At 50.5% G+C, this 27,947-nt stretch overlaps 1 protein-coding gene across 1 annotated transcript; it reads right to left on the bottom strand.

The window, feature by feature from the left end:
* Window positions 1-1,410: 1,410 nt before the first annotated feature.
* Window positions 1,411-26,939, bottom strand: CNGA3 (cyclic nucleotide gated channel subunit alpha 3). Its single transcript, XM_072951631.1, has 8 exons — window positions 26,839-26,939; window positions 19,181-19,294; window positions 16,801-16,980; window positions 13,634-13,687; window positions 7,690-7,761; window positions 6,290-6,397; window positions 5,340-5,446; window positions 1,411-2,813 (listed from the first exon to the last, which is right to left on the bottom strand). Exons 1-8 carry the CDS (start codon window positions 26,937-26,939, stop codon window positions 1,411-1,413), a joined length of 2,139 nt encoding a protein of 712 aa, XP_072807732.1.
* Between the last annotated feature and the right edge of the window lie 1,008 nt (window positions 26,940-27,947).

The following is a 27,947-nucleotide window of genomic DNA, read 5'->3' on the forward strand; positions in this document are numbered from 1 at the left end:
AAGCAAACCAGAGGAGACCCACAGAGATCCAAAATACATCCCTGAAAATGCAGCACCTTTTGTATGAACTACATCAGGGGCCCGTTACATAGTGTATGGATTGTAACATCAGAGACCTGAAAGCTGCCAAAGCAAACGGGGCATCTTGTCTGAGAGAAAAAGAATGAGAAGAAAGAGAAGTAGGGAGAAGAGAAGAGAAGGAAGGAAGAAGCGGGGAGATGGAGACAGAGAGAGTGATTGAAAAGAAAAGCCGGGAAACCTGCCTCTGTGGCTTCTCTGCATCAAGCAAGTGAATCATCTCTGGGTAATTGACAGCACGTATTAAGCCAAGGATGGACCATCAAGGTTGTAATTCACAATCGTAGAACCGAAATCTATAGCTACCTTACAAAATGTCCATGGAATTCTAGTGACTGGATTAAACAAAAAGAGCCAGGTTCTGTGCTTTGCACATTTTCGGCTAGCCAGGAGCTTTGCCTCAGGGTGTAATTCCAAGGGAGAGCGAGGCTTCCTCTTGGCGGTAAAGGAGCAGCTTGCAAAGATGTGGACTCAGGGTCTCAACTCCTAAAAATCCTAGTGGTCAGCATGTTTTGCTTGGGACCCCATTTCAACCTCCAAACCGGGAGGCTCTCCCCTGAACGTAACTCTCCCCCAAAGCCAGAACAGGCTGCCCCAGAGCCCCTAGTCAGGGATGCCAGGAGAGAGACTGTCTTTGAACCCTCTTGCGAGTTTGGAGATGTGTCTTTCCCAAACGGAGATGCTCTTTTCTGTAAAACAGATTCCGGTGTCACAGGAGCCAGATGGCTGGGAGCCCGGATTTGTTTCTCAGACTTGAAGTGACCTCAGATGGGGCAACCTGACTTTATGCTTGTCACAGCACCACCAAAGGCCAGGGTTCCTAGGGTCCCAAAGAGCACACGAGGAGATATCAGAGTCAGAAATACGCCCCAGACTGTCTCGTGCATCGAATTTGAGCTACCACAGTTATTTTCCACTTCTGTTTCCTCTCCCTCATCAGACGGTGGTGAAGTGTGCTGCAGGAGGGGGTGGGTGATGAAACAATCTTCTATTTACAAAAAAAATGAAGCTCAAAAGTCTAAAAATTCCTCATGGATAAAAAAAAAAAGAGTTCTGCCCTTGTACTCCCATACCCGTGGACTGGGGACACCTCACACTCTACAAAGCCCCGCATCACGCAGCTCACGGTAACCTGCCACCTGACTGGGGCCGACGTACTGAGTCCTGTTTCCTAGATGAAGAAACTGAAGCTCTCTCTTGAGGCCACACAGCTTGCAAAGGGTAAGGAAAGCTGGAATTCAACCCCGGCCACGTCCCACACTGTGTGGCTGTAGCCAGACAGCACCACACTGACCACTGACTCTGGGAAGCAGGAGACAGGCATCCGCGTCTTCACTGTTGTGCGGTCTCTGCTTGCGGAGCATCCCCGGGAGCATCCTCGTTAGACGGAAGACCGATCTTCACCTGGCTTTCCAGTTGGCTGAGACGCTGCTTCACTTTCATCTGGGTGGCGTTGTACTCAGCCAGGAGCCGTGCAAACCTGGTCTGCAGGGTGTCCAGGGAGGACTCCAGGTGCTCCACCTTCTCCTCGATGTCCTTGGGGTCCGCCCCAGCCTTGGCCAGTTCCTCGTCGATCAGGTTGTCCTTCATCAGGATCTGCCGTCCCTTCTCCTCCAGCGCCTTCTTGGCCTCAGGGTACTCGGTGAGAGCCTCCATCAGATCGTCCTTGGAAAGGCAGAACAGGTCCGAGTAGCCAATGCTCCTGATGTTGGCCGTCCGGCGGTTCCCTGACTTGCTCCCTTTGATGTTCAAGATGCTGATCTCCCCAAAGTAACTCCCGTCACTGAGGACCACGAACTGGGTGACCCCGTCCTCGGCCACCACAGCCAGCTTGCCCTCCTTGATGATGTACATCTCCCTCCCGATGTCCCCCTTCTTGCAGATGTAGTCCCCGGGGCTGAACACTGCCGGCCGCAGCTTCAGCACCAGCTCCACCAGCAGCCCCGCCTCGCAGTCCTGGAAGATGCGGACCTTCCTCAGAGTGTCCAGGTGCACGTTGATGGCGATCTCAGCCTTCAGCTTGTCGGGGAGGCTCTTGAGCACCTCCTTCTCATCCACCGTCTTCTTGTTGGCCCACAGGTAGTCAAACCACCGGATCACCCGCGTCTCCAAGTCCTTGGTCACCTTGCGGAATTGCATGTACTGCTTGATGGAGTCAATCTTAGCCTGAAACTCGGCCCGGGAAGCATTCATGTTCGAGATCATGGAACCCACGTTGCCCACGATGGTGGCAAAAATCAGGACGCCCACCAGGAAGTCTATGACCACAAAGAGATACTCCTCGTCCTTCACTGGGGGTGGGGTCTCACCGATGGTGGTCAGGGTCAAGGTGGACCAGTAGAGACTGTAAATGTACTTCCTGGAGAGGCGCCCATACTCTGGGATTGAGACGTTTGGGTAGACCCAGGAATCGGTCCCGAAGCCAATGAACTTGGAAATGGCAAAGTAGATGCAGGCATTCCAGTGGATGATGATGAGGATGTACAAGACCAGGTTCCCGATCCTGAACATGTTGGGGTAGTTGGTCCGCGTCTCTGTGCGGTCAAAGAACTCGAAGAGCCGGGCCAACTTCAGGAGGCGGTTGAACCTCAGTTCCGGGTAGTTCATGCCCAGCTTAAAATAAGCCAGGTCCGTGGGGACCAGGGACAGCATGTCCAGCTTGAAGTGCAAGGTCTTTGTGTAGTGCTTCCACAGCCTGTCGGCATCGGTGACCATCAAGCCTTGCTCCAGGAAGCCTAGCGAAGAAGACAGAGATCACCTGGGCATCAGAGAGGCTGCCTGCTGTGGGGAGGGCACAGCTCAGTGGCAGAGCACATGCTTAGCATGCACAAGGTCCCGGGTTCAACCCCCAGGACCTCCATCAAAAAAAAAAGAAAAAAAAAAAGAGGCTGCCTATTCATGACCATGGCCCACAGAAACACATTCTACCTCGAGACTACATGACGTATAATTATACGTATATAACAGAAACAACCTCAAAAAAACACAGTTACCCCTACTGCAGGAAACGGACTCTGGTATCTTCCATTCAATGATGTTCTAATCTATTTCATTCAATTAAAAACATAGCTCAATTGGGTAAATTTGCATGTGGATTGGGTATTCATTGGAAGTGGGGAATGATTATTAAATTTTCAGAGACAAACGGAAGTTATATTTTTAAAAAGGAGTCCCTTAAAATTAAAGATACATGCTAACATGTTTACTATCTAAGATTTGCCTTAAAAAACTCCATCCAAGAACAGGGTGTGGGAGGAAAAAAACGAAAGAAAATTAGCAAATGTTGATAACGGTTGGAGCTGGGTTGGGGGGCGGATTCATATTACTACCTTCTCGGTTTTGTATATGTTAGAAAATATTAATAATAAAAATTTTTAAAACACTGGTCATGGACTATTGAATTGGCTTCACCAGTCACTAGTGGGGCACGACCCATCTGTTTAAAACCTGACTCAGGGGCACAGCAGTTCTTCCTGGCTGCACAATACTGTCACCCAGGGGGCTTTTAAAACATATGAGCCTGGGGCCCACCCCCTGGGACCCAGCCTGTCTGGGGATGGACTGGACCTTGGGAGTGGTGAGGTGTTATTACTGGCAAAATCAATCAAATAGGCCATAATCTGCCATCTCTCTGCACAACAGGAGAGAGATAATACAACGGAGGCGCTTTAGATTCAGGTGAGCATCGGAACCACCCCGAGGGCTCTGTAAGACACAGAGTGCTGGGCCTGTCCCCAGACTTTGGTCCCATGGGTCTGGGGCACCTCTGACAACGCTCGGGTGATGGCTGGTCCAGGGCCACACTTTGAGGCTGGACTGAGGTAGGGCTGCCCCCTCTGTGAAAAGCAAACAGCAAGTTTGTTGTCACATGTTAGGGACACCCTGCTCCCCAGCCCCCATTCCCTGTTTCATACTTTGGCTACATGGTGTTTATTGAGTGCCTAGATCATGACATGGCACTCTCGTGCATTGGGACCCCTCGCTCCTTCCTTAATAATCTTCCCTCAGTTCTGATGGTTTTTCCCCTTGGAGTATGATCCATGGCCTCTTGGTGTCTGCCCTCCCCTGCCCGCTTCACCTCCCGCTCTCGCTGCATCTTATGTTGCCAGGGACAGCAGTAAGCACAAAAAGGAGTGGGGTCAACGTCTGAGTGACAGTGGCCTGTCCCTGAAGCCTGAGTGAAGCAGGGGGTCACTCCAGTCAGTTGACCACTTGCAGGGCTCTTTTATCTCCACAGGCTCACGTGACTGTGGAGCAGCAGACCACCAGGGCTGGCCGAGTCACCCATACAAGCCTCAAGCTGTGCTCTTGAGATCTTCTAAGTCATGATGCCGGGCACTAATTCAGGAGCAGAGGGGGTGCCCGTCTGGCCTGCTTGGTGGTGACCATGGACTTTGGGCCCATCACTCAGCATCTCTCGGCCCCCAGTTTCTAAGGCAGTAAGATGGAGATAATCTTGCCCACATTTCTGGTCTCACCGAACAGTTCTGATGAGAAGAGAAGTGCTTGGAATGCTCTGTACACCATGAAGCCACCTGGAAGTTTTGATGTTTATATCCACCACCATGACAAGGTTTTTGTTTAAAAATCTTGAAAGTGGTAAGTAGAGCTTTACCAGCTTATGTGATATCTTTATGCAAATTAGGAAAAGGAACCCTAAGGATGCACAGCTTGGAGCCTGAGGCATGAGTGGGGCTTTAGCCCCTGCTCACAACCAGAAGTGATCGTGAACTTGGGTTCTTGGACTCTTTAATCAGTAGAAATTGATAAAAAGCCAGAGGAGGAATTCAGGCGAGGCTTTACTGAGACTCGCGCTGCAGCAGAAGGGAGCGAAAACAAGCGACAGGTGCCCTTGTTTGTTACCAAGGCAAAGGCAAGCTGGTCCTTTAAACGGGGTGAGGGGAGGGGTGGCTTAAGTGGTCTGCGCCTACATGTAGTTATTCTCAGTCCCTTGCAGTTTCTTTGTGTTCTGTTCAAGATGTTCATTCAGTTGCAGGTGCAAATGCTCCAGTAGAGGGTCCCAGGTCCCAGCGTATCTTCATTTGAAGGAAGTCATCCTGTGCCCAGGCCCTGTTTCAGATTTTATTTCTCCGCCTACTACAACTCCTCTCAAAGCCATGGGGTAACATGTCCTGTCTTCTCTGATTGCCCAAGAAGAGGAACTCCCAAGGCTCCCGTTCTTGATCTCCCTGAACCCGCCCGTGGCCCCCAGGTCCCCCTCCGGATGTACCAGGGAAGACCCTAGCCCCACGCACACTCACCTGTCCGGGCTCGCACCAGCACGTCCAAGCCATAGAGGACGTCTGCCGAGTAGTCCAGGACCAGCCAAAGCATCAGGTGCTCGGACTGAAGCTCATCAAAACAGGCCCTGAACAAGCACAAGAAGGGGCAGGTGTATCTGGGGCAAGGTCCAACGCAGGCAGCAGCTCTGTGCTGCAAGCCCTGGGTCACTTCATCCCACTAGCAGCCCTGCCTGCAGGGCGTGTACCCCCGTGTCATCACCCCAGGCTCTGATAAGGAGATCCAGACTCTCCAACTTCTCTCTCCCGAGGTCACAGAGCTCCTAAGAGGAGCCGGGATTGACCCCAAAGAGTGGCCCTGTTGCCTCTCAGCACTCAGCTCCAAGACCCCAGTGGGGGTGAGGGTGGAAGTTTCCAGGCCTCAGCGGGCTGAGAACTTGCCCTTTCTGGGGCCAAATGCCCCCCAAAGATACAACAGTTTCTGAGAGATTAACAACAGAACAAGCCGCATCGACCTCACAAAGCAGCAGCTCACTCGCCGTCTCGGTCCTGCAGGCCAGCTGGGAGCAGCCGGAGCTGGCCCCGCAGCCACCCACGGCAACAGCGCGGAAAGCCCTCAGCCCACGGCTCGCAGCAGGGAACGCCGCCTCTTGCCCGCATCCCTATCCTGCAGGTCTGCTCAAGAATGACCCAGCCCCTCCCACGTCTTCTCTGAGAGCAGCAACTCCATTAAAAAGTCTCCAAGGTGCCCGGATCCTTGTTTGGATCTCTGACACGGGTCCCCACCAGTGTTCCCGGGAACCCGGGCAGCCCTCTCTCGGGCTCTCCTTGTAAACAGAGAAACGGAGACACATACAGCAGGATGGTGGCCTCGAGGGGACCCAGAGGTCTGTCTTGAGGCCAGGCTGCCCTGACTCCCTTCCACCGGCTCCCCCTGCCCCTCAGGGTGGAAGCACCCCCCACGCCCCGACCTGCACACGAGCAGACACCAGTTGTAGAAGACAGGCGTGGCAATGACGGTCAGCCAGCGGTAGTACATGTTGCTGGACGGGTCCACCACGACGGAGTCCTTCTTCTTTCTAGAAACATCAACACACAAGCAGCACAGTGTGTTGGAAGAGCACAGCTTTGGAGGGGCTCAGACACCTGGCCCAGCTTAGAGACCCTGGGGCAATTACAGGCTGAAGCTAAAGAGATGGCTGTCCCAGACAGGGTGCTGTCAGTCTCGGGGGGGGGGTCACATGGGTGTCCCTGGATGGGTGCCCCCACACAGGCTGGGAGCAGGGCAGCCTCTGGGGGGCCCTCCCTCCCAGCTCAGCTCCCTAGGAAGCCACGATGGACTATAAAACCACGGGGATGACATTCCCACGTGGTATCATCCTTGCCCTTCAGGATGCAGGGGAGGAGCGTGGAGCATGGTGATGTTGGAACCATCTCGGGGAGCTTTGTGAAAATGCTGGTTCCCAGGCCCCCCAGCAGCACTCCGGGGCCTGGGAGTGTGCACTTAACCATCACCCTGGGTGGTGCTGACGCAGCTCCTCTCCGGACTGACCCTGGGAGCCCCGGAGCACTCCCTTGAGAACGCTCTCTCTCCACCCCACTAACTGCAATTGTGCAGATGTTCTAAAGACTCATTTCCAAGCCCTGGGATCCTGCCTCTCCATCAAAACCCACCACCCTGGGAGTCACCTGGGTGATGTCGGCCAACACTGAACGGAAGAAATAGCTCAGGGAGCTTCCTGGTTTTATTTGCTGGGTTTTTGGAGGATTTGAGTTTATAGGCAGTACTGGAGATCTTTTCTTTGGGTCCATGTGTCTCCTCCCCCCACCCCACCTGCTCCCCCTGCCCACCCAGGCCGGCAGAGCTGCTCCCACGCCCCAGAGGAGACCCTGGGGTGCCTTTCTGCTTTCACCCCGACTCAGCAAGTGCCAGATCAGCTGCTCACTGACAGGGCTTTGGAAGTGCCCAACACTCATCACCACGGGCCTTGGATTAAAGTTTGTGAATACAGTATTTTCTAGTGCCCAGAAGGCCTCCGCTTAACCCGACGGTGCGGACAGCTGCCTTCTGGCAAACAGAACGCCCCGGGGGAGGGCACCGGAGCAGCCTCCCAGGGAAGCCCCAAACGGCTCACCCGAGGCTGGGGACAGCCTCCCAGCCTGCAGCCCGTCTTGGGTCACCCGAGCTGGGGCTGGACTCTCCCCACAGAACAGGCCCCTCGTGTGGTCTCAGGAGGCCTGATCCCCGCCAGGTCCGACCCCTTTCCCACACATGCTAAGTCCTGACGGCACCCCTCTCCTCCCCGGGGAGGGGCCGGCCCGTGGTGACCACAGAACCCCCTCTTCGGGGGCAGTTTCTCTCAGTACTTACTCCTCTTTTTTGGGGCAGTTTTCTTTTTTCTCTTCTTCCTTTTTCTCTTTCTCCTCCTTTTTCGCCTTGTCACTGGATGACACAGGGTGACATTCAGCACTTGTGACACACCAAGGTCATGCCCGAGGAAGAGGGCAGGCCACGGGGGGGGGGGCGTGCTGTGGGAAACGGATCTTTCCAGCACACTGGGATGAAATGAAGTTACTGATCTCATTATTGTCATTATTCCTGTAAGGTGAGATAAACCACCTCCACTGAAGTGTACATTGTAAACACTGAAGTGTGCATGGTGGTTCAGTCTAATATTCTAGGATTTCCGACCTATTTTCATGAGTCGCTTGGAAGCCACAAGCAGCTTGAGACTGGAGACCTTTTGATGTAACAGGAAATAAACCCAAATCTACACCTTTTGGGTGGAAAAATCACTCAGAATCACATGGAAAGCTCTTTGTTCTGAGGAACAAAGGACTTTCTGTTGTTCTGGGTCAAATGAAACCCTGGCCCTCGACGAGGAAGCCAGGGGACAGAAAGGAAGCAGAGCCCACAGGCAGGACGGGTGGGCCATGTTGTGGCACATCCTCGCATCATCTGAGGCCAATGCAGCCACACTCGGACGCCTCCAGACTTCGCTGGCTGTGACGCTGTGGGTGGAACCGGGCCCCCTGCCTCCCTCTGCAGAGCAGGGCCTGTGAGGGCAGATGTCTCCTCCGCACACAGCTTTGCTCCGTGTGTCCTTCCTGGGACGCACATGGCGACGAGGGTTACCTAGCCCTAGTTAGAGGGGTTCTGCCGGGCGGGCGTTACTGCCCACCGATCTGCTGAGGAAACCCCGCCTGCCGCGGGGCCTCCCCGGTCAGATTCCCCTGCTCACACCCTGGAGGAGGGAAGGGTTGAGAATAAGTCCTAATTAAACACTTGTCCACGAAGACCAGGACGCTTCTTCAGGAAATAATCAGAGACGTGAGCAAACACGCCAGGAGCACAATCACCACCATCATTCCTGACAGTCAGCGCGTAAGGGATCCGGTCACACAACAGAGGAGATTCGCCATCTGCCGCGGAATTCCGCGAGGCCACTTACAACGGGCTTGGGGAAGCATATTCAGTGACGGGGGGAATGCACCTCGTATTTTGCTACAGTAGAAAGCAGACTACAACATAGCTGTACACGTTTTCTATCGCTGCCAGAACAAACTGCCATAAACTTTGTGGCTTAAAGCAGCCCAAATGCATTATCTTTCAGATCCGTAGGTCAGAGGTTTGACAGGGGTCTCACCCAAGTCAAGCCAAGGTGACGGCAGGGCTGTGATCCTTGCTGAAGATGCTATGGCAGGATCTGTTTCCTGCTCATTTGATTTGTTGGTGGAATCCAGTTCCTTGCAAAAGGGGGACAAATATCCTCATTTCTTGCTCGCTGTAAGCAGAGGCATTCCCAGCTTTTAAGGGCTGCTGCATCCTTGGTTCACTGTCCTTGGTGCCCTTCCTCCATCTTCAAAGCCAGCAACAGCAGGTTGAGTCCTTAAGACACCAGCTCTCTAGTTCTCTGCAGCTGGGAAATGTTCTCCACTTTTAAGGATGTCTGAGATTAGATTGGGCCCACCTTGATAAATCCAGGCTAATCTCCCCATCTCAAGGTCCTTACACTTAATCACATCTGCGAAGTCCCTTTTGCATGTAGGATAACACTGTCACAGGATGTGGGGATTAAGACTGGGGGCATCTAAGAGAATCACTGTTCTACCTACTACGGTCATCACTGGCCCTCAAAGATTTGCACATATCCTATGGGCAAAATGACTTCACTCCCACCCCAAGATCCCTCAGCCTCATTCCATTACAGCATCAACTCAGAGTCCAAATAAATCATTTAAGTCTCAACAGCTCAGAAGTCCCAAATCTCATCCAAATGTGTGGACCGTGGTGTGAGTCATTCTACACACAAGTCCTTGCTACCTGTGGACCTGTGACATTAAAGAAACAAATCATCTCCAAAAACACAGTGGAGGGGCTGGCATGGGATAACAGATGCAGATATTCCAGTTCAACAAGGGAGAAGATGGGAGGACCAAAGGAGTCACTGGTTCCAAGCAATTTTGAAATTCAGCAGGGCAATTGCCACTGTTTCGAGACCTAAGACTAATCCTCTGTAGTTCATGGCTCCGCCCTCTGAGCCATCCTTCCATTTTCTTGAAAAGGTAGCACCTGTGTGTAGCTGAGTAGTTTTATCAGCCTGCTTCCCTCATCTAGAATTTAGGGGTCCAAAATTCTTCCTTTGTTTGTACTGCTTCTGTCCCTTCTGGTCCAAGCTGGCAGTGTTTCTGCTGGTCTAAAACCTTCTAGAAGTTTATGTGTCCCATATACCAGAGGGGTTCACTCCACTACACAGGAGGCTCATTCACAGATGATCTGAGAAATCTCATCTCTGTGTTTGCTGAGATGGCCGAGGGGAGCCATACATCACACCCTCAATCTTTTCAGGGGGTCTTTTATGGGACTGAACCCCCAGAACTTTGGATCTTTCTGAATTATTAGCAAAAGTTTAGCCATACCCTCAGCTTTTTCCCCAAGGCACACTTTCCTGCCAGTAAGTTTTAAAAACTTAGTATCTTTTGCCATTTGAGCAGGCTGAGAATTTCCCAAATCATCATGTCTTGTTTCCTTTTCATTTAACAGTTCTTCCCTCAACTTCTCTCTCTCCTCTCAAGTTTCACCATAAGCAGCAAGAATAAACCAGGCTGCACCTTCAGTACTTTTGCTTGGAAACATCCTCAGGTAAATATTCAAATTCACTGCATACAAGTTTTGCTGTCTGCATCCTTGCAGGACATCACCCCGCTCAGCTTTGTGTCACTCAACAAGCGTCCCCTTTCCTTCGGTTTTCAATAGCTTGAAACTCATTCCTTAAGAGCCCTCACCAGCAGCGTGCCTAAAGCCCAGATTTCTACCAGTAGCCTGTTTCGACCATTTAGGTATTAGGTATGTAGGCGAATTAGGTTTTCTCTGTAAAGCTCCCCATTTCCTTCTGAACCCTCACTGATAGAGTCTTTAATATCCATTTGTTTTTAACAACCTGTTCAAAGCAATCTTGGCAAAAATCAAACAAACACTCTCCTTAAATTTCTCCTCGATCCTGCCTAGTGATCAATTCCAAAGCCCATTTCCCACTTGTCATAGCAACAGCCCACTTCTGGGATAGAAAGCTGTGTTACTAGTTTTCTATTGTTGCTATAACAAATGACCGCAAATGTAGCATCTTAGAACAACCCAAGTTTACCATCTTACAGTTCTGGAGATGAGAGAAGTCTGGTATAATCTGACTGGATGAAAATCAAGGTGTCATCCAGCTATGTTCCTTTCTGGAGGCTCTGGGGGAAAATCCATTTCCTGCTCCCTGGGATTGATGGCAGAATTCAGTTTCTTGAAGTTGAGGACCAAGGTCCCTGTTTTGCTGCTGGCTGGAAGTGGAGGGCTACTCCTGGCTTTTTGAGGCTGCTGCGTCCCTGACTCATGTCCCTCTTGCTTCATCTTCAAAGCCAGCAGTGATGGGCTGAGTCTCTCTCCTTCTCCTTCCATCTCCTGCCCCTGATCTACTCTCTTACCTCCAGCTTCTGCTTTTAAGAACTTACGTGAGTACACTGGGGCCACCTCGATAATCCAAGATAATCTCTCCATCTGAAGGTCCTTAATTTAGTCACATTTGAAAAGTCTCCTTTGCCTCGTAAGGTAATCTGCTCACAGGTTCCAGGGATTAGTATGTAAATATCTTTGGCGGCGTTGTGGTTGTGAAATTATTCTGCTTCCCACACTCATCAATATGTATTGATCGTTTACTATGTACCAGGCGCTGTTGGAAGCACTTCACATTGGTCTTAATACAGCTCTGTAAGTAAGACACCAGTTACAATCCCTATTTTACAAGTCGGGAAACTGATGCACAGAGAGGTCAAGTAACTTGCCCAAGGTCACAAAGCTCTTAGGTGGCCGAGTTGGGATACAAAAGCTCTTAACCAGGACATATATTAAATATATTGCATCTATCTGTCTACCAATCTGTCATCTATCTTTTCAATGTAGATACCTGGAGAAAACTTGGAGGGACATTTGCCATCACGTTAAGAGGGGTTGTCTCTGATAATGGGGTTCAACTGTTAATATAAAGTGTACTTTTTGCGAATGTATGCTCGTGGGTGTTTTTCTGTGTTTTTCAAGTTTTTGACAAGAAGTATATTAATAAATTGAGTAATAAGAAGTTTTTCGGATCATTAACTGAGAAGAGCATCATCCCCTGTTCTCTTGAATCCACTGGTCTTTCTGGCACTGAAGTCTTAATGCCAAGACACCAGCAGAGGGCACTGCCCACGAGCTTATGGGCCCACACAGCCCTGCTGGGAATTAATGACACCCCACTCTGCCACTCTTGTTCAGGATTTGTGGCCCCAGGTTACAAGCTTTGGCCTTTCCTCTGGCTACCAACCTGCTGAGGGCCTAGGAAAGACCCCTCGCCATCCAGCTGTGCCCCCAAATCCACCTAGCATTGCCCCAGGGAACCTACCCCAAGCTATAAAACGATAATGGTTTTGGCTGGGAGAGTTTGATTGGGAGAAAGAAATTATTCAGGACCCATGAAAATGCCAGAAAATGACAGAAATGTGATGGAAGGATGGGAGAGGGTGTTCATAAGAATTATTTCTGTATCTCTATGCCCAGGTGGCCTCATTTTGGGACAATCCCCAATTCTGTCCCTCGGTCCTTGGCTGCAGTGTGGACCTATGATATGAACCCAACTGAAAAGATTTATAAGAGCCTGATGCAGCCGATGCCGTCCACTCTCACCCTTGCTCACATCCCAGCCCCAGGACAAAGAAGCCTGGGGACCCACAGGACCTCTGTCCATGGTTTCTGGGGCCAGAGCCTTTGCCTGGCTGCAGGACTCAACACGAGGTTTCCAAGGGGGTTTAATATCAGGTTTGCCTTTAAATCCAGCACATATTGCAATAGCTATGGTTTCTCAGGTTCGGTCATTTCATTTTTCTTGATTGTTGGCATCTGGGTCTTTGGATTTGATGTTCAAACTTATGTAAACAACATGCAGCTATGGTTCATGGAGGGAAATAGAAAAATGTTCTATCCGAGGAACAAAGAGAAATAAGAAAAGGCCTCGATACGTTTCTGTTTCAACTGGAGCTGTAGAAATGGGCCTTTCTCACTGATATCGATGGTTTTTCCCTAAGCTCCAACTGAGACCCCCTCTCCAACCTCCCCCCACGGCGGTTCCATAAAGGGAGGCTGGAGAACGGGGTGTGCATGCACACGCACTCACACACACGTGTGATCGCATGCACGCACACTCCCTCCCTGGGCTCTTGGGTGGCCTTTGCCAGAATCACACATCAGACCGCTCTGCCAGCTCAGCAGCAGGTGGTGGGAGTAACTACAACGGGTCACCGTTTCAAGAGGCTACTCTCTGGAAATATTTAAATTTCCTTTTTCTACTAGCCTGATTACATCCTGCAAACTGGCCTGAATTAGCCTTATGACAAGGGCATTTCGCTGGCACACAGGAGTCTGAGGATGTAGGATGGAAAATGCATTCTCATCATGCAAGAGAACACACACTGTAAAGGGACTCCAGCTTTGCACTGTCCAATGTAGAGCGATAGACAGTGCTCGTGCTGAAAACGTTGATCCGATCCCACCCCTTCGCTTTAGAGATGATGATAAGGAGAGACAGAGAGAAAATGACTTGCCCAACGAAGTCACACAGGCCAGGTCCCACCCCCTGCTTGTCCACGGGGATGGATTTCCAGTAAAAGGAGCAGGAGTCTAGAATGGTCTAGAGGGGCTTGGGGAAGCAGCGGTACTAAGCTGGGGTGTCTACGGGGAGCGGGGTGGCCACCGGGAGCGGAGGGCGAGTGGGGCTCTGCTGGGGAGCAGAGGTACTCACTCCTTCTCGGAGTTGTTGCAGGTGTTCGTATTGTTTCTGGCCAGGGGCCAGTCACTGCGGGAGGTAAAAGAGCGCAGCGTGGGAATCTGAGCTCAGTGCCATTGCAGGGGACCCCTCGCCCCAGGCGGTTATTCTGGGACTCCCACCCCTGTCTCCCGGGTCTTTCCACACAGCTTGAAGAACAGAGGGAGTTGTTATCATCCAGGACATCTTTGTAGTTATCTTTGTGACGACGAAGCCCTGGTGAAAGTCTTGGGGGAAGAGAGGATGAGCACTCAGGTAAACTGAGGCTTCTGAATAAACAGGGAGAAACTCTTTGGATCCCACCCAGCATCCTAGCCTCAAACGCGTCTCAGTTTCCGTCAGTTTAAGCCTGTGCCAGGCAGCATGCCAGGTGCTGCCATGGGGGGCACGAGCGCCTTTTACCAGAGTGGACACGCTCTGCAGAGACACGACTCCCACGGGGCCCCTCCCTTGGCAGCCCCATCACAGGGGCCGCTTCCAATACTTGGGGCGAAAAACAGACCGTGGGCAGAGCTGCCCCGGGTTCCAGTCTATCCTCCTCCGTCCCCTGCTCCCACATTCATCTTAAAACTTCAGGGTCTGCCACCCTAAATCCATGGGAGAATCTGGCAGAAGATAGAGGCTGGTTTCCAACCCAACTCTTTACTTAAAGCCGGCCTGGGCAGTACTTGACGACGTTCTTTAGGAAAAGGTGTGATCTCCCCAAGCTCAACTGCCAGTCCACGTGTTTGACAGCTGGTTTAAGTCTGGCCTCACAGAGCTGGAGGGTGGCCTGCCTGTCCATGGTCACTGCAGATCATACACAGCACTGGAGGCCCCGGGGACTAGAGCCGGTGGCTGGTGACACTCCAGCCTGACTCTCAGGGCACTTCTTCCATGATGCTGAACATCCAGCCAAATGCCTCTGTGGTACTTCTGCTCCCCGCCGCCAGAGCCTCCCTCTCTGTATCCAGGGTGTGGCTCTCACTGCTTGTTTCAGGATTGGTTTTGAGCGCCTGAAAATCCCCTGGGGAATCAAAATTCCCGTGTGATTATGAGGAAAGCTTAGCTCTCAGGGGTGCAGTGGCCCAGGTTTGTCACACACCTGAGCCCATCATCTCCTCAGGCCAAATCCACAGGAGAACTAAGACCCAGCTCTGCATATGCTTTGCTTTGCTGATGGGACTTGGCCTTCAAAATTCAAGGTCTTCTTCCCCTAGGAAGTCTCCCTGATTGATCAGCTCCCATCCTGCACCACTGCATTCACCTGCCCACTCTGAACCTTCTAGAGAGTGACCTGGCATTAGTGGTATAGTCGGGGACTGGCCCTGATGGGGTTCTAGCTCAACTCTCCACTCACCTGGTCCCATAGGGAAATGGACAAAGTCTAACGTTCCTCTCCATCAGTGTAAAGTTGTAGAGAAGACAGTTTGGTCAATTAAGCCAAGAAAGTCTTTGCTTGTCCAAAAGGAACTGAACCACCTTGGCTGGCTTGCTGGCAAACCTCCCTCCCTCTCCTCCTCCTCCTCTTTATCCATCTTCTCTTCTTCCTTAGCCTCCATCCCTCCTCTCTCTGACTCAGCAGTGCACAGCATGTGGGCCTCGTGGTCCTGGAACTCCCTCACAGCCTGGGATGCCTGGCCCTGGGAATCTGGGGTGGCCCAACACACGTCCAGCCAGCACCCAGGCCCTCCAGGATTCCCCTCCCAAGCCTAGGGAGCCTGAGGGTCTATAGTCAAAGCTCATGTGCAGTGGGAGCCCAAGAATGCAGCTCCAGTGGGTCCTCGCCTCTCAGCCTGCAATTCTCATGCCTCCCCCCGGCACAGAAGACTGATATGGGTCTCCTAATGTCACTAGCAAGGACTTTCTTTGAATTCTCATATTTTATCTTAAACATGTTTGCATATTTTATACATTTCACAATGCACTGCATAACCTATGATAAAAATTACCCGCACCCCAAGATGGAAATGAAACCGAAGCTCCAGGAGGGTCCGTCCTGCTCCCTCTGAGGCTTCATGGCCTTCACTCCCCAGGGGCTCCCTTGGCCCATATGAGGCGCCCACATCTGAGTGTTTCGGTTCATTTGACATCAAAACAGACAGCATTTTCTCTTGTAAAGTATATAGGGACTGTCTGTTCTGCAACAATCATGTTCTTTCCACTCTCTCCATCTTCTAAACCCTGGCATTACCTAGAGAATTTGGCCAAAAGATCTTTTTCAAGACCCCTTTTTCAGAGGGCAGGTTCTGAGCCAGAGTCCTCCTGCTTGTGAGGCTGAGAGGAGGTCTGTCCCCTGCCCGCCTCTCCTCTCCCCAACTGCCCGCGGTCCTAACGAGACCCTCTGCTGATCAGCAGCAATTAATTCACCCAGTGGTGGCCAAGTGGTCTCCCCACTGACCGCAGGCTTGGGGGACTTCTCAACAGCAAGAGAGGAGGGAGCAGACAGCTCTGTGTGTGGGGCGGGGCAGAGTGAGGGGATGTCAGCCCGTCGCCCGCAGATTTCTCTACACCTCCGCGCCAGACAGCACCGGCCACAAGCTCGCACTGGGCTCGTGGGCTATGCGAGGGGCGCAGAGCTGGCGTTCTACAGACCCTTCTGCTACCTCTCCCCATCCCCCACCCTACTCCCACCTACTCTGGCCCCCATGGTTCTTAATCTAACTTGAGATGTGGATGGTTCCCCTTACAAATTCTAGCCAACCTTTAGACTATCTTCCCAGAAGAATGCACGTACCCCTAGCCATAAAATTGTGGGTACAAAGAAAGTACTCCTCGAGGCTCATGGGACAGAAGCCCCAGTTTTTTAGCAAGGTGGGTCACATCGCAGGGTCCTTTGATGGAGAGAGATTGGCGAGGCCCATATCCCCAGGTGTGATTCTGAGCGCAGCATTTCCAGGGGGCGCTAGTGGGGCCACGTGAAGGACCGGGTCAACGGTCAAACGAGGTTGGGGACTCTGGTTAAAGGATCTCCTCTCCCTTGGGGCTTCCTGCACTCGCGGGGAGACTGGTAGAGCACGCAGTGTTCCCCCCAGACAGACTCCTTCCAGGAACCGCGGAGGGAACCGCTGCTCCAGGCGACCAGGAAGGTGGATCTAAGCTGGACGGAAGGAGCAGCAGATGCTTCCCGCCCCGCCGGGTGCGGGGGCCCTTGCCTCCCTTACCTTCTGCCTCGGTCTGGTGGCTCCTGGCTGCCCACGATTGCCTGGGCGTGGCTTTCTCGGCGGGACACCTCCTTGAGCTCGGCTCCGCGGAAGCGCTCCAGGAAAGAGTCGGGCCTCTGGCCCTCGCGGTGTGAGTGCCTGGCGGCCCAGGCGCGCAGCGAGACGATGAGCCGCGACAGCCTGGATGGGCACAGACAGGCAGCGAGGGCGGAGCGGAAGGTGACGGGAGCCCCCTACCCCCACCCCCGAGGGCCGGGGCGGAGGCAGAGATGTGGGTCCAGGGGCCCCGGGCTCGGGTTTGCACCCCCACTCGTCCCAGCCTCTTCTTCCCTTCTTCTCTGCCACCTGCAGTCTGGGACACAGCTCCCTCCATAAGGGACACTGTCTTCATTATGGCTTGGTGCCTTTGACACCTGGACTCCATCAAAGGCATGAGCCTCCAGTGGGGCGTTAGCAAGCTTTCCCGCTCATCTTTCCTGTTGCCCCACGTGGAACTCTTTGTTATGACTGGTAAATACAGGAACAGCAAAAAAATAAAATTTCCAAATAGTGAGTCAATTCAGGGCCAGGTTTAAAGGAACAAGTACCCAGATACAACTTAGGATCTTTCCCTGGCCCTTGCCCTATGAATGGCTTCTTAGACAAACTCTTATTTTCCTCCCAGGCTTGTGCAGACATTCCTTTGCAATGTGCCCTGTCTTCTCTTCTGGAGCCTGACCCCACCTGGGGCCTCCAGCACCTAAGGCCAGCCAGCCACGTCCCCGGAGCTCGTCTTAGCTCCAGTTTCCATGAGAAACCTGCCTGCAGCCCTGTCTCCAGCCTCCTCGTCCCGGCCAAGGGGAACGGGAAGAGACTCAACTCTGTTTCTTGGTGTCTGGTTTCCCTGACTAGGCATCTGCCGTGTACACCACATCTTCAGTAAAATCAGTTCTGAGCTACCTGGCACGCAGTCATGAATTGTCACATACTTTGATCCCAATCACGCACTTGTGACCATAGCCTAAGGGAATAAGTTGAAGCAACGAAACATCCCAGGAACAGAGAAGCTTACAGCTGCTGTTGGAGACATATGTGGGTGCCTGTCCAGCCCTCCACCCGCGTCCTCCCTCTGCTGAGGGGGTGGGACCAAGGTCGGCCTCCTGGCTCCAGCCTCAGCCAGCAGGCTCAGAGGTGGACGACTGACCCAAAGCCTCAGAACTAAAAGCCACTCCAAGATGGGATTTGGTGTTTCAACTCAGGATCATATGGTGATGGCTGTTTTCAGCCTGTGGCTGCTGGTGTGTGAGCAGAGAAAGGCAGAATCGGAGCAGACAGGCAGGAAAAAGCACAAAGACCAGGAAACGCTGCCTCCCCAGCTCCTATCAGGAGCCCCACTGGCTCCATTTCCATGGGGTGGCCTGGATCTCAGCTTGTCCCAGCTCCTGCCCCAGCCCTACCCTTTTAATTTGAGCTGGTTTGAAGGCATTCTGTTCCTGGCAATCAACAAGCTTTAATACAGCATTTTAATAGTAAGACAAAAACACTGGACATCACTTAAATGCCCAGCTACGAGGGGCTAGTGAAATAAATAATCCTCTGCAGTGAAAAACATTAAGAACTAAATGAATTAATTTTTTTGCAATAATCTTAAGCAGAAACTGTAGAACACATGACTGTATGAAACTAGGGCTCTGGTAGGAAAACTGGTGGAGGGAAATACTGTGCCCCACATTTGCTGAGTGTTTATCATGAGTCAGTGGTGAGCTCTGATGCAGCCCTTGTGTTGTGAGATGAAAGGTGCAATGACTTCCTCCAGGTGGTGCAGCTACTGAAGCCAGAGGACAGATGTCATTAGAGGGAACACAGAACTCAGAGCCTAGTTAATCTTCCAAATGCTTTTGCAGGTATGCTGTGAAGTCTAGGTACGTATGCGTGAGGACCTGCCAAAGCCATGATTGTTGTCTGCGTGCCACTATGGGCCCCCAACAGCTTCCCACAGCTGGCTGGTCTTGTTTCTGAATTCTTTTCTGAAATTTCTCTGGTTGGCTTTTTTTTTTTTCTGAATTCTTTCAGGATTGAGCAAAGACCTCAAAATTACTTTTTATTAGAGAAATTTCAGGTAAAGGCAGTTTTTCTTAGACTTTTCTGAGCTCAGAACACCTGCCCAGGAGGAAATTACTCCCTGATAGATTTTTTTTTCAATGGAGGTACTGGGGATTGAACCCAGGACCTTGTGCCTGCACTCTACCACTGAGCTATAAACCCCCACACAAATGATAGATTTCTAACTGCTTTCTTCTCCAAACCCCACCCTCACCCCCCATTTCTTCCTAAGACGTATCTATCTTCTCTCTGCCCCAGTCTCCCCTTGCCCAAGCGAGGGCTGAAATGGGTCAGTTACCTGGCTGGCCCCTGGCTGGTGAAGGAGCTTCGCCTGGATTCAGCCAGTCCTCTGGTCTCCATGGTGATGCCTTCCTGCAGTTCTGACGACGTCTCCTCGCATGGCGAGTGGGTCCTAGGAAATCAAATATGCAGCAGGCAAAATTGATTTCAAGCTCGTCCACCTCCTGAACATGTTAAGGACTGAGACGGCCAGATGTCCTGCTTAAAGAGGAAAGCTGACGTCACGTGTCCTCACCCCAGGGCCCCTCACTTCAGTTCATACCCCAGCTGGATCCAGCAGATCCTGGCTTTTAGAATAAATGTGGCCTTTCCTTTATGGCAAGCCTGACCAAAGAGGCTGCTGCCCATGGGCGAGGTGAAAGGGGCAAGCCATAAGAAAGTGGTCCTTATTAGAGCTTCGGGAGGGGAGGTTCCGTGCCAGCATCTGGACCCAGAGCAGCCATTTCCATACAAAGATTCCATAACAAGGATTTTGGTTCAAACACATCTCTGCATGCTGAAATCCTCTCTTCTAAGGCCAAATCAAGTGCTACCTCCTTCAAGACGCCTCCCCTCCCCTCTCCTAATGTGTGTGCACCGCAGTCACATTAACTGGGCAGCCTTCCCAGGAACCTGCTGGTTACGAGGAGGGCCCTAGAATACGGTATGGAATTGGCATAGCTCTCCACGTGCACTGGTGCAGTGCTGGTGAATGAAAATCCACTGCCACTGTGTCCTTTTGCCGAGCTCTAACCTCTGACCCCTGCATTGCAGAGGTAACTGGGGGCGGGGACCTCACCTGTGCAGTTCAGGGCGCAGAGCATGAGCACGCCTAAGACAGGTGCCCACTGCTCAATCTGAGCATCAGCGGAGCCTGGCATTTGCTGAATTTCCTGCAATAAGACCTTTCTTTCCCTTTCTTTTAAAACCTCCTAGAGCTGAAGTTTGATCAGCCTGATTAAAAGCCATCCAGGCATTGGCCTCTGGGGATTTGTGCTTCATTCCATGAGCCTTGAAGAGCACAGGCAAGACAAATTAATTCTATCACGTGACCTCTTCCAACCTAATCAGTCTTCTTAACAAGGCGGCAACACGGCTGAAGAAGGAAGCAAGAATTAATGTCAGGGTAAAGGCTCACTCTCGGCCGTGAGTGATTAGAAGTCAGAATCCTGAATCCCAGCTGCCGTCTCCAGCGGCGGGGGGCTCACCCCCGAGCCGTGGCCGGTCCAGGCCGTCTCTGCACAGTCCTGACTGCTTCCAGGTTCTTCTCTCCCTCAGATTCCCCATATCAAGGATACTTTTTTTGTTTTTGCTTTTTTAAAAAAAAAAGATTCCAAGTTTTAATTAATTTCCATACCGATAAAAATAATTCCATGAATTCTATAAACCATTGTATAAATGCTATAGTGTAAAAAAATTTGAAATAAGTGTTAACAACTTTAAACAATTCACTACAATGATTATGCATTATAAATATTACCTGCTGGGTTAAGAAAATTCCATTCCATTCCAATAACATTCTCATCTAAATACTCAAAATGTACAACAAGGGGAACCACACGGAGTCACTACATCTTCTAAATGACAGCCTTCCACGATGGGCCGGCTCTCAGGCTGGCACTGCCTCTCATCCTCATCTTTCTCATCATCTTTGCTCGCCAGGCTCAAGTCTCTTCCCTGTCATGGTCATTCTTCAGTGAGCAGGTTCCTGTGCCCTTGCCTGACAGTGCCTAGAAACTGAGACCATCCTGCTGTCACTGGAGCCCACTGGTGCTTTTGGTGTTGCTGTCACCAACTGCCATCATCCAAAACCCAAAGTCTTTTAACATGTGCTGCTGCTAAGCCAGAAGGCCCTATCTTATGCAAGTAAAATTGATTTGTTGGAAGTAAGTACTGGACCTCCCCATTTATCTGAGTCATTTGAGGTATGGGGACCCTTGGTGTGCAGGGTCCTCCCAACTCTGTCTCATTTACAGGTGCCATACACAAACTATATGCCATTTATTGACTGCTTTCTGTATGTTAGCCACACACATGTTATCATTTAATCCACACAACAACCCTACTAGAGAGGAAACAGCTTCAGAGAGGTTAAGTAACTTCCTCAAGGTCACACAGCCAAGAGGCAAAGCTGAGATTTCAATGCCATTCCTTCCCATTTCAAACTTTGCTCTCACCTACTCCATGAATCTGCCTTCTGTGTTTTCATATATACCAATTAAAGCAAAAGTTGAACAGGACATGGCTGAGGACTGAGCCCTGTGGCATTCCACTAGAGACATGGCTGCACTATGTGGGCATGGCTTTGTGTTTCCAAACTGTCTAACTGAATTCTTCCTCTAGACCCGGAAGAGACCGCTCACACCTCATCCTTATACATATAAGAGATGCAGTCAGAAGCCCTGCTGCAGGTAAGAAGCTACGATTCCCTTGCCCTTCTACCAATACTCTGTGTACTACAGAGGTGCGCTGCATGTTCCAAGGCATCTGGGTCTGTTACAGGGGAGGAGCAGGGAGGGGGACAAGTGAGTTCATCTCTCCTGTCCCTGGATCTTGGCAGCTGGCATGCTTAGGGGTGGAGAGTTGGAGGTGGGGGCCAGCAACTGACAGCTGGGCTGGGGCTCTGTCACAGCCTCTGTGCCCGGAAGATCTGGAGGCAACCCCCAGGATGGAGCTGCTCCGTTCCCACCAGCAGCTCCTCAGGGAGCTCTGGGCACCGAGCAGTCGGCCCAGCACTTCTGCCTAGTCTCCTTTCTGTTGATTATGTGAGGGCACATCCTGACACCAGATTTATTTGCATCAGCAGCAAAGGAATCAATGCCCATGACAGCGGGGCTTGTTGATGGGTGAGGAGGGCAGAACTCACTCAGAATTGCAAAGCACGTCTGCACTTGGCAGCAGGGGGAGCTATCAAGTGTGGACTGAGCCCATGACACGTGAAGGGGAGGCAGCATAGTAGGGAGCCTGGAGGCCTGGGTTCTCTGATCACCACCCGGCACCGATTAGCCAGGTATACTGTGGGCTGGCCACTGACCCTCCCCTCCCGAAGTTTATGTTTTCTGGTCTTCAGAAAGAAAAAAAAGGAAAAATTGGTGATTTCCTTTTGATTTAAGTATTGTTCAAACACCCAAGTCCAGAAAGGCACATTTAGCAGTGAAGAGTCAGGAGGGTCTTATATGAGGTAAGTTCAAGGGACCCAAGGGGTCTTTTCTTTGCAACGCATCTCCCCACTTGTTTCTTGATGGCTGACATTCTACCATGATGTCTTTCTTCTAACTCCAGAGTCTCCACCTTTGTTAAATGCCTGCGAGTATTTAAATAGCAAACCCAATTAGTGACTCCCCAGAGAAACTGATTTTACCAGGTAGATCGAAGAGGAGACAGAAGAGAGGAGAGGAACTGAATGTCTGAGGTGACACCTTGTGTTCCCAAGGACACACAGGTGCTGCTAAAACGGAAAAAAGTTTTGGCAATCAGTGCAAGAATGGGGATCTAGAACCTCCCAGGGAAATACAGAGGCAGGAGAGACTGGGGCCCAGGCCCTGTCCTGCCTGGAGCTGGCTGAGGACTTAACAGGCGTCGGTCTTTGTAAAACCAGCAGATGAGGCCAGGACAACCTGAAGTTGCCTCCAACCTGCAGGCTCAGGTTCTCAGTGGTGATGATGTATCTCGGCAGGAAGAAGCCCCATGAAGTTGGTGATTAGCAAGGACCAGGGCAGCTGGTGAAACACGATGAAGTGACTGTTTTGAAAGACAAGGTCATTTTCAACTTGTAAAGCTCATCTTCTACGTTTATTCATACAGAGGAATTACTGTCCATGAGGTCAAACTTTCCTCTGTCCCTGGGAGAGAGTAGAGGTTCTCAACAGAACGGGAACTGGTAATTAACTTTGTGCTCCGTGGAGCTGGTGTCTTCCTCCGGTGACTTTGGGGACGTGAGAGTAAACAGAAGTGACCTTTCAGAACAAGGGTGGAGAATACAATACCTTATTTCTCTGCTCCTCCTCCCAAGCCCTGAGGAACTAGACTGATCACAGGCACTGCCCTGGCCCCATGTGACTGAGGAACTCAAGTCGGTACATTTTTGTCTTTGGTTCTGGGCAAGCAGGTTGAAAATGGTTTTCTTTTGTGATAATTGCTTTGAGCTCTGCTCCGGGAGCAGCATGAAGAAGTCTCCTCGTCCATGGGACACAAACGCCTATGCCTCAAAGCTCACCTAAAAAAGCTACAGCAGGAGATTGATCTGGGGCTTGGGGTGCCCTGGTCCTAGCTGCAAGTCTCAGAATCAGATTCTAAAGTCTTTCTCTATTGCATTATCTTCAGAAATTATGCCAGACAGTTCTTAAGTAATTGAGTCAACTGAACAGCTCTAAAAAGAAAAAGCAAAATTCAAGACATTTTTCTTTCTGGTCTTTTCAAGGTATAAACTTAAATTTTTTGTTCAAATGAAACATTTTCATCCTTCCTTCTTTGCTAGAAAAATGACCCCAATAATTTGAAGAGAAACAGGAACCTGGGTCTCTAATTTGGTGTAAGACCTGGGAGCAGGGATGTCTCAGGGGATGAGGACACACTATCTCCCCCCACGTTTTGGGGCTCATCAAGGGCCACAGCTACACCCAGTTCCCAGCACAGCTGCCTGACATCATTGAGGATAAAGAGCGATTAATATTTAAGGACACACGTTTGCAATTGTTCCTCCCAAAATCTTTCTAAAAGGATTGGAATTTCAAGGCAAAGATCTATGAAGTGTTCAAACACCATTTCCTCCCCTAATATAGGGATCTGAAACTTAAAAATTTTTATGTGTATTTACCAGAGCCCCTTGCTCAAATAAATCTTACAGGGAAAACCAGTCTGTGAATAAACAGATGTTGGGTTTCTCTGGGAAGCAGGAGAGGGCCTTGGACCCAACCTCTGGGCCCAAGGCTGCTCCGCCCCCAAAATGAACTCATATTCTCAATCCTTGGTGATGCTAAGGAACCATTTTGGAAACTTCTGTCTGTTAACCCACTATTGCCTCCATGAGATAAACCCAACATCTCTCTTATGAAGGAAGCGTTTTTCCTCTCTTTCCTTTTGAAATCTCTGTGGTGTTTCCATGGGATTCTGTACTAATCTGTCAACAAGCATTTACCACATGTGTGGTTGGGCATGGCTCCAAGGTGGGCTCATTGAGACTGGGCTAGTGGTCACGCTGAGAAAGCATGACAAAGATGAAGGCAGGAAACGGCTGGGTCAAGGATCCCTTGAGTGCTACCCCTGTCTGTAGTCCTTGCTGTAGACATGCTGGGGTGAGCGTGGGGTCTTTACTTGGGGAGCTCTCCACCTAACCCTTGGCTGCTTTTTGATCTCAGAATGAACTCAGTAACCCTCGCTGGCCCAGAGGTCAAGGATTGGGGCAAAATGCCGGTTATTTAGCTGGCTTTTGTCGACCATAGGTTAGCTAGCAAACCCTGGGTGAATTACTGGACGGAATGGCAGCTCCAAGGCTGCCCTCCTGGCTGGCTTGCCGAAAATTTGCTGCTGAATTAACAATGGTTCCAGATGTCAGGACAGCTGAGGCTGTCTGAGCTCAGAGAAGGTGGAGAAGGCTTCCAGCCTGGGACACCAGAGAAGCAGCATCTCCAAGACTGGCAGTGAGCATGGATTAAGTGCTGACTACATGTCAGGGGCTGTGCCAAGAACTTTAATCCATTTTAACCTCATGGCTGCCCTCTGAGGTCCTCTACTAGTACACTTTGCAGATGAGGAAACTGAGGCTTGGAGCTGTGGAGCAGCTTTTTGGAGCCAGTTTTCAAACCCAGTGGTCTGACCTGTGCTGTTAGTCACCATGCTGGTCAGTGGCATGGGGATGGGAGGGGGAGGGGAAGACAGTTTCTCACCCATGAGATGGCAGAGAGCATCACTTCAGAGCCCCGGGCTATGTGGCTGACCTAGCCCCTGACCGTGCATAGACCCGGTGTGAGTCCACAGTGAGGTTCCTGGAAGCCAGAGGCTCTTCAACAGCCCACAAGTCCGACTGGCCTTGTAGGGCACTGGCTGAGGCAGAGCCAGGATGAGTCAGGCAGAGCTGGACCACGGTCACATTGGGTCAAGCAGGCATTCTGGGCAGGACCCCCAGCCCACCTTCTGGGCCTGCATTCTCCTGAATATCCCACTGGAGAGAGCCAGACTGAGACTCTACTATTACCTTCTGAGCCCCAGGGAGTCTGGGAGCTACAGGAGATGCTCTGGTTATGTCCTACTTGAGGCAAAAGGGGGCAATGGGGAAAAGTTCCATTTTTCTTCAATGCTTCCTGATTCCAACAGTCTCTGTCCTCCTCCCATTGTGCCCAGGACCCTAGGAACCTGACTTACCTGCTGTGTCCCCGGTTGGGGCCTTTTCTCCCCTCTACCACAACCCTCTTCAAGGGGGTTTATTAGCTCAGATGTGGGAAAGAAATATTAATGCATAAAAAAGTCTTAATAGCAGATGACTGTCCTAATACTGTTTTTTTTTTCCTTTTAAATAAGGGGCAATACCTTAACTTAAGGGAATAGGTCCCCAGCTGTGGAACGCAGGTATTAACAATGGGCCAGTTAGAAGGGAGAGCTCTGAGTAGGGTGAGAATTTCTGATGCCCTTCTGATGATATGAGTCATATCAAATTTCCTGGGGCCCCAGCACCAACTTAAAATAGTTGGCAGAAATAAATATCTGTTGGCATGCTTTGAGATCTTCCTTTCTTTGCCCGAATCCTAGGAGACGGGAGTCCAAAGACTACCTAAGTTTGCAACAGTAGGGACATTGTCATCCACCACTTATTAGCACAGTTTGCTAAAGAGCTGGGACAAAGACCCTAAACACAGAAAAAAAACCAAATGTGTACCTGAGAGAGGAAGTGAGTGAGAGAAATGATGGATGAGGATCCGGTGCCAGGGATGTGAGGGCTGAGGGACTGTCACTGCACTTTTGGCCACCCAGATAATACACAGTTTTCATAGGAGGGAGAAGTTTTCAGGGTTATATATGCAGAACAAAAATAACGTATATATTGGATATAAAGTTTCTCCTAGTCCAACTCAATCAACTCATTGAGAATTGAAAAAACATAAAAATGTGGGTTTTCCCAGGTCTCCGAGTAAGTTAGGAACAAGGTTAGAAGTAGAACACGAAGCCCCAGATTTCCAGGGGGCTGCCTGTGTCGGGATGTCACTGATGGGGCTGATGGCTTTGCTGGCAAGGCATGGCCCTCTCCCCACAGGCCCATGAGCACATTTGAAGTGAGAGACAGCACATCTGATTTAGACTCCATCTGCAGTGCCCAGGACAGTGGCCAGCACACAGACAGAGCCTGATAAACGTTTGATGTATACACGGGAAACGGTGTCAGTCTGGGGGCATTTTTATAGTAGAATTTAATCTGCTGCATTTGAATCTTCATTTTCTTGCCTTGTAGAAGTTATGTAACTTTTTGAGCCTCATTTCCCCACATCTCTAAAACGAGAATAAAAACTACTGCAGTGTGGGTTGTGAGGAGTAAGGGACATGAAAAGTAAAGTTAGGAGGAGTGCTGTGAATAGCTCCCGCCCTCCACCCTGTGGTTGGTCACAGGCTAAGGCATTCTTCCCGCCACGGCCTAGATCTGCTTTGGGAATAGCCTGTTCCAGGCATGAAATTAAAAGCCCATCGTACCTGCTGAGGCCGTTCTCAATGCGATTGAGATCTCTGTCCGTGGTCCTTACAGCGAGGTGGGTCCTGGAGGGCTGGGAGTATTGGGTGCTAATCTTGGCCATCTTCTTGCTTGGTCACGTTCAGCCCCAAGGTGGCTGCTGAAATATGAACACAAAGCATACATGTCATCAGGACGAGGGAGTAACTGCAAACGCAGCTCAAATGGGAGGGCTACTCCCCCAGGCAAGCCTGGGCACACATGCCCTCCTCCATTTTCTCTCACAGTTCCTGCCACACTGTTTTAGTTGGGTCTCTCCGGGCTCTTCTTTCCAGCCTGAAGCACAAACACGTTCTTTCATTCCTTTGGATATGCTGCACACTAAGAGCTGCTAAAGTTAAGTGCTGATCTCACAGATGAATGGCCAAGTTGATATCTGATGTAAGAAAGCTAAAACCCTTATGATTTTCTTTGATGATGTAATGTCCCTCTTGACTCTGGTTTTCTTGTTTACTTTTTTATTTTATAACTTTGCAACGTTTTAGGAGCTCCCCAAATCCTATTTTAAAACAAAGCATAAAAAGTCAAAATAGTTGACATTAGAATCTATTGATTCATTAAGAGTTGCAAATTGGTGATATTCCATCATTCCTTCATCAGTCAGCTGAAATATTCTTTAGAAAGAAAATCTGACTTATTATTTTGCTGCTCAGTGGTACAGCTCATACAGAAAAGACAGGATAAACACTTAATTCTTTCTGCCTATTTACCAGCTTTTAAGCCATGACATCCTAAGTGATGCCCCAACCACTCAAGTGTCTTCACATCTCTTAGCCCCATAAACTCTAGGAGAACTCACAAATGAGATCATGAAATTACAATCAGTGATCCTGAGGCTCTGCTGAAAATGAAAACTCCCATCCAGGAAGGGCCCCCGCATGTGAAGCACTTGCATATCCATTACTCGTTAACCCTCAGGAACCCCAAGAGGTCACAGTGGTGCTGATTTTGCAGAAGAGGAAATGCAAGATAGGGTCTGTCTGACCCTGAAGCCGGTGTTGCAGTTTGTTTGGTTTATCACACCCACTGCAGGAGATTACAAGTGCACAAATATAATTTAAAATTTCAAGCA

This window comes from Vicugna pacos, chromosome 28 (assembly GCF_048564905.1).
Source record: "Vicugna pacos chromosome 28, VicPac4, whole genome shotgun sequence".
Taxonomy (NCBI): domain Eukaryota; kingdom Metazoa; phylum Chordata; class Mammalia; order Artiodactyla; family Camelidae; genus Vicugna; species Vicugna pacos.

Excerpts from the sequence above, each read along its gene's own strand:
- CNGA3 (XM_072951631.1), bottom strand. The coding sequence starts at position 26,939 with ATGGCCAAGATTAGCACCCAATACTCCCAGCCCTCCAGGACCCACCTC. Across the intron at positions 7,762-13,633 it reads TGCAACAACTCCGAGAAGGA|TGACAAGGCGAAAAAGGAGG; the intron begins GTGAGTACCTCT and ends TGTGTCATCCAG. Across the intron at positions 6,398-7,689 it reads AACTGCCCCAAAAAAGAGGA|AAAGAAGAAGGACTCCGTCG; the intron begins GTAAGTACTGAG and ends TGATGTTTCTAG.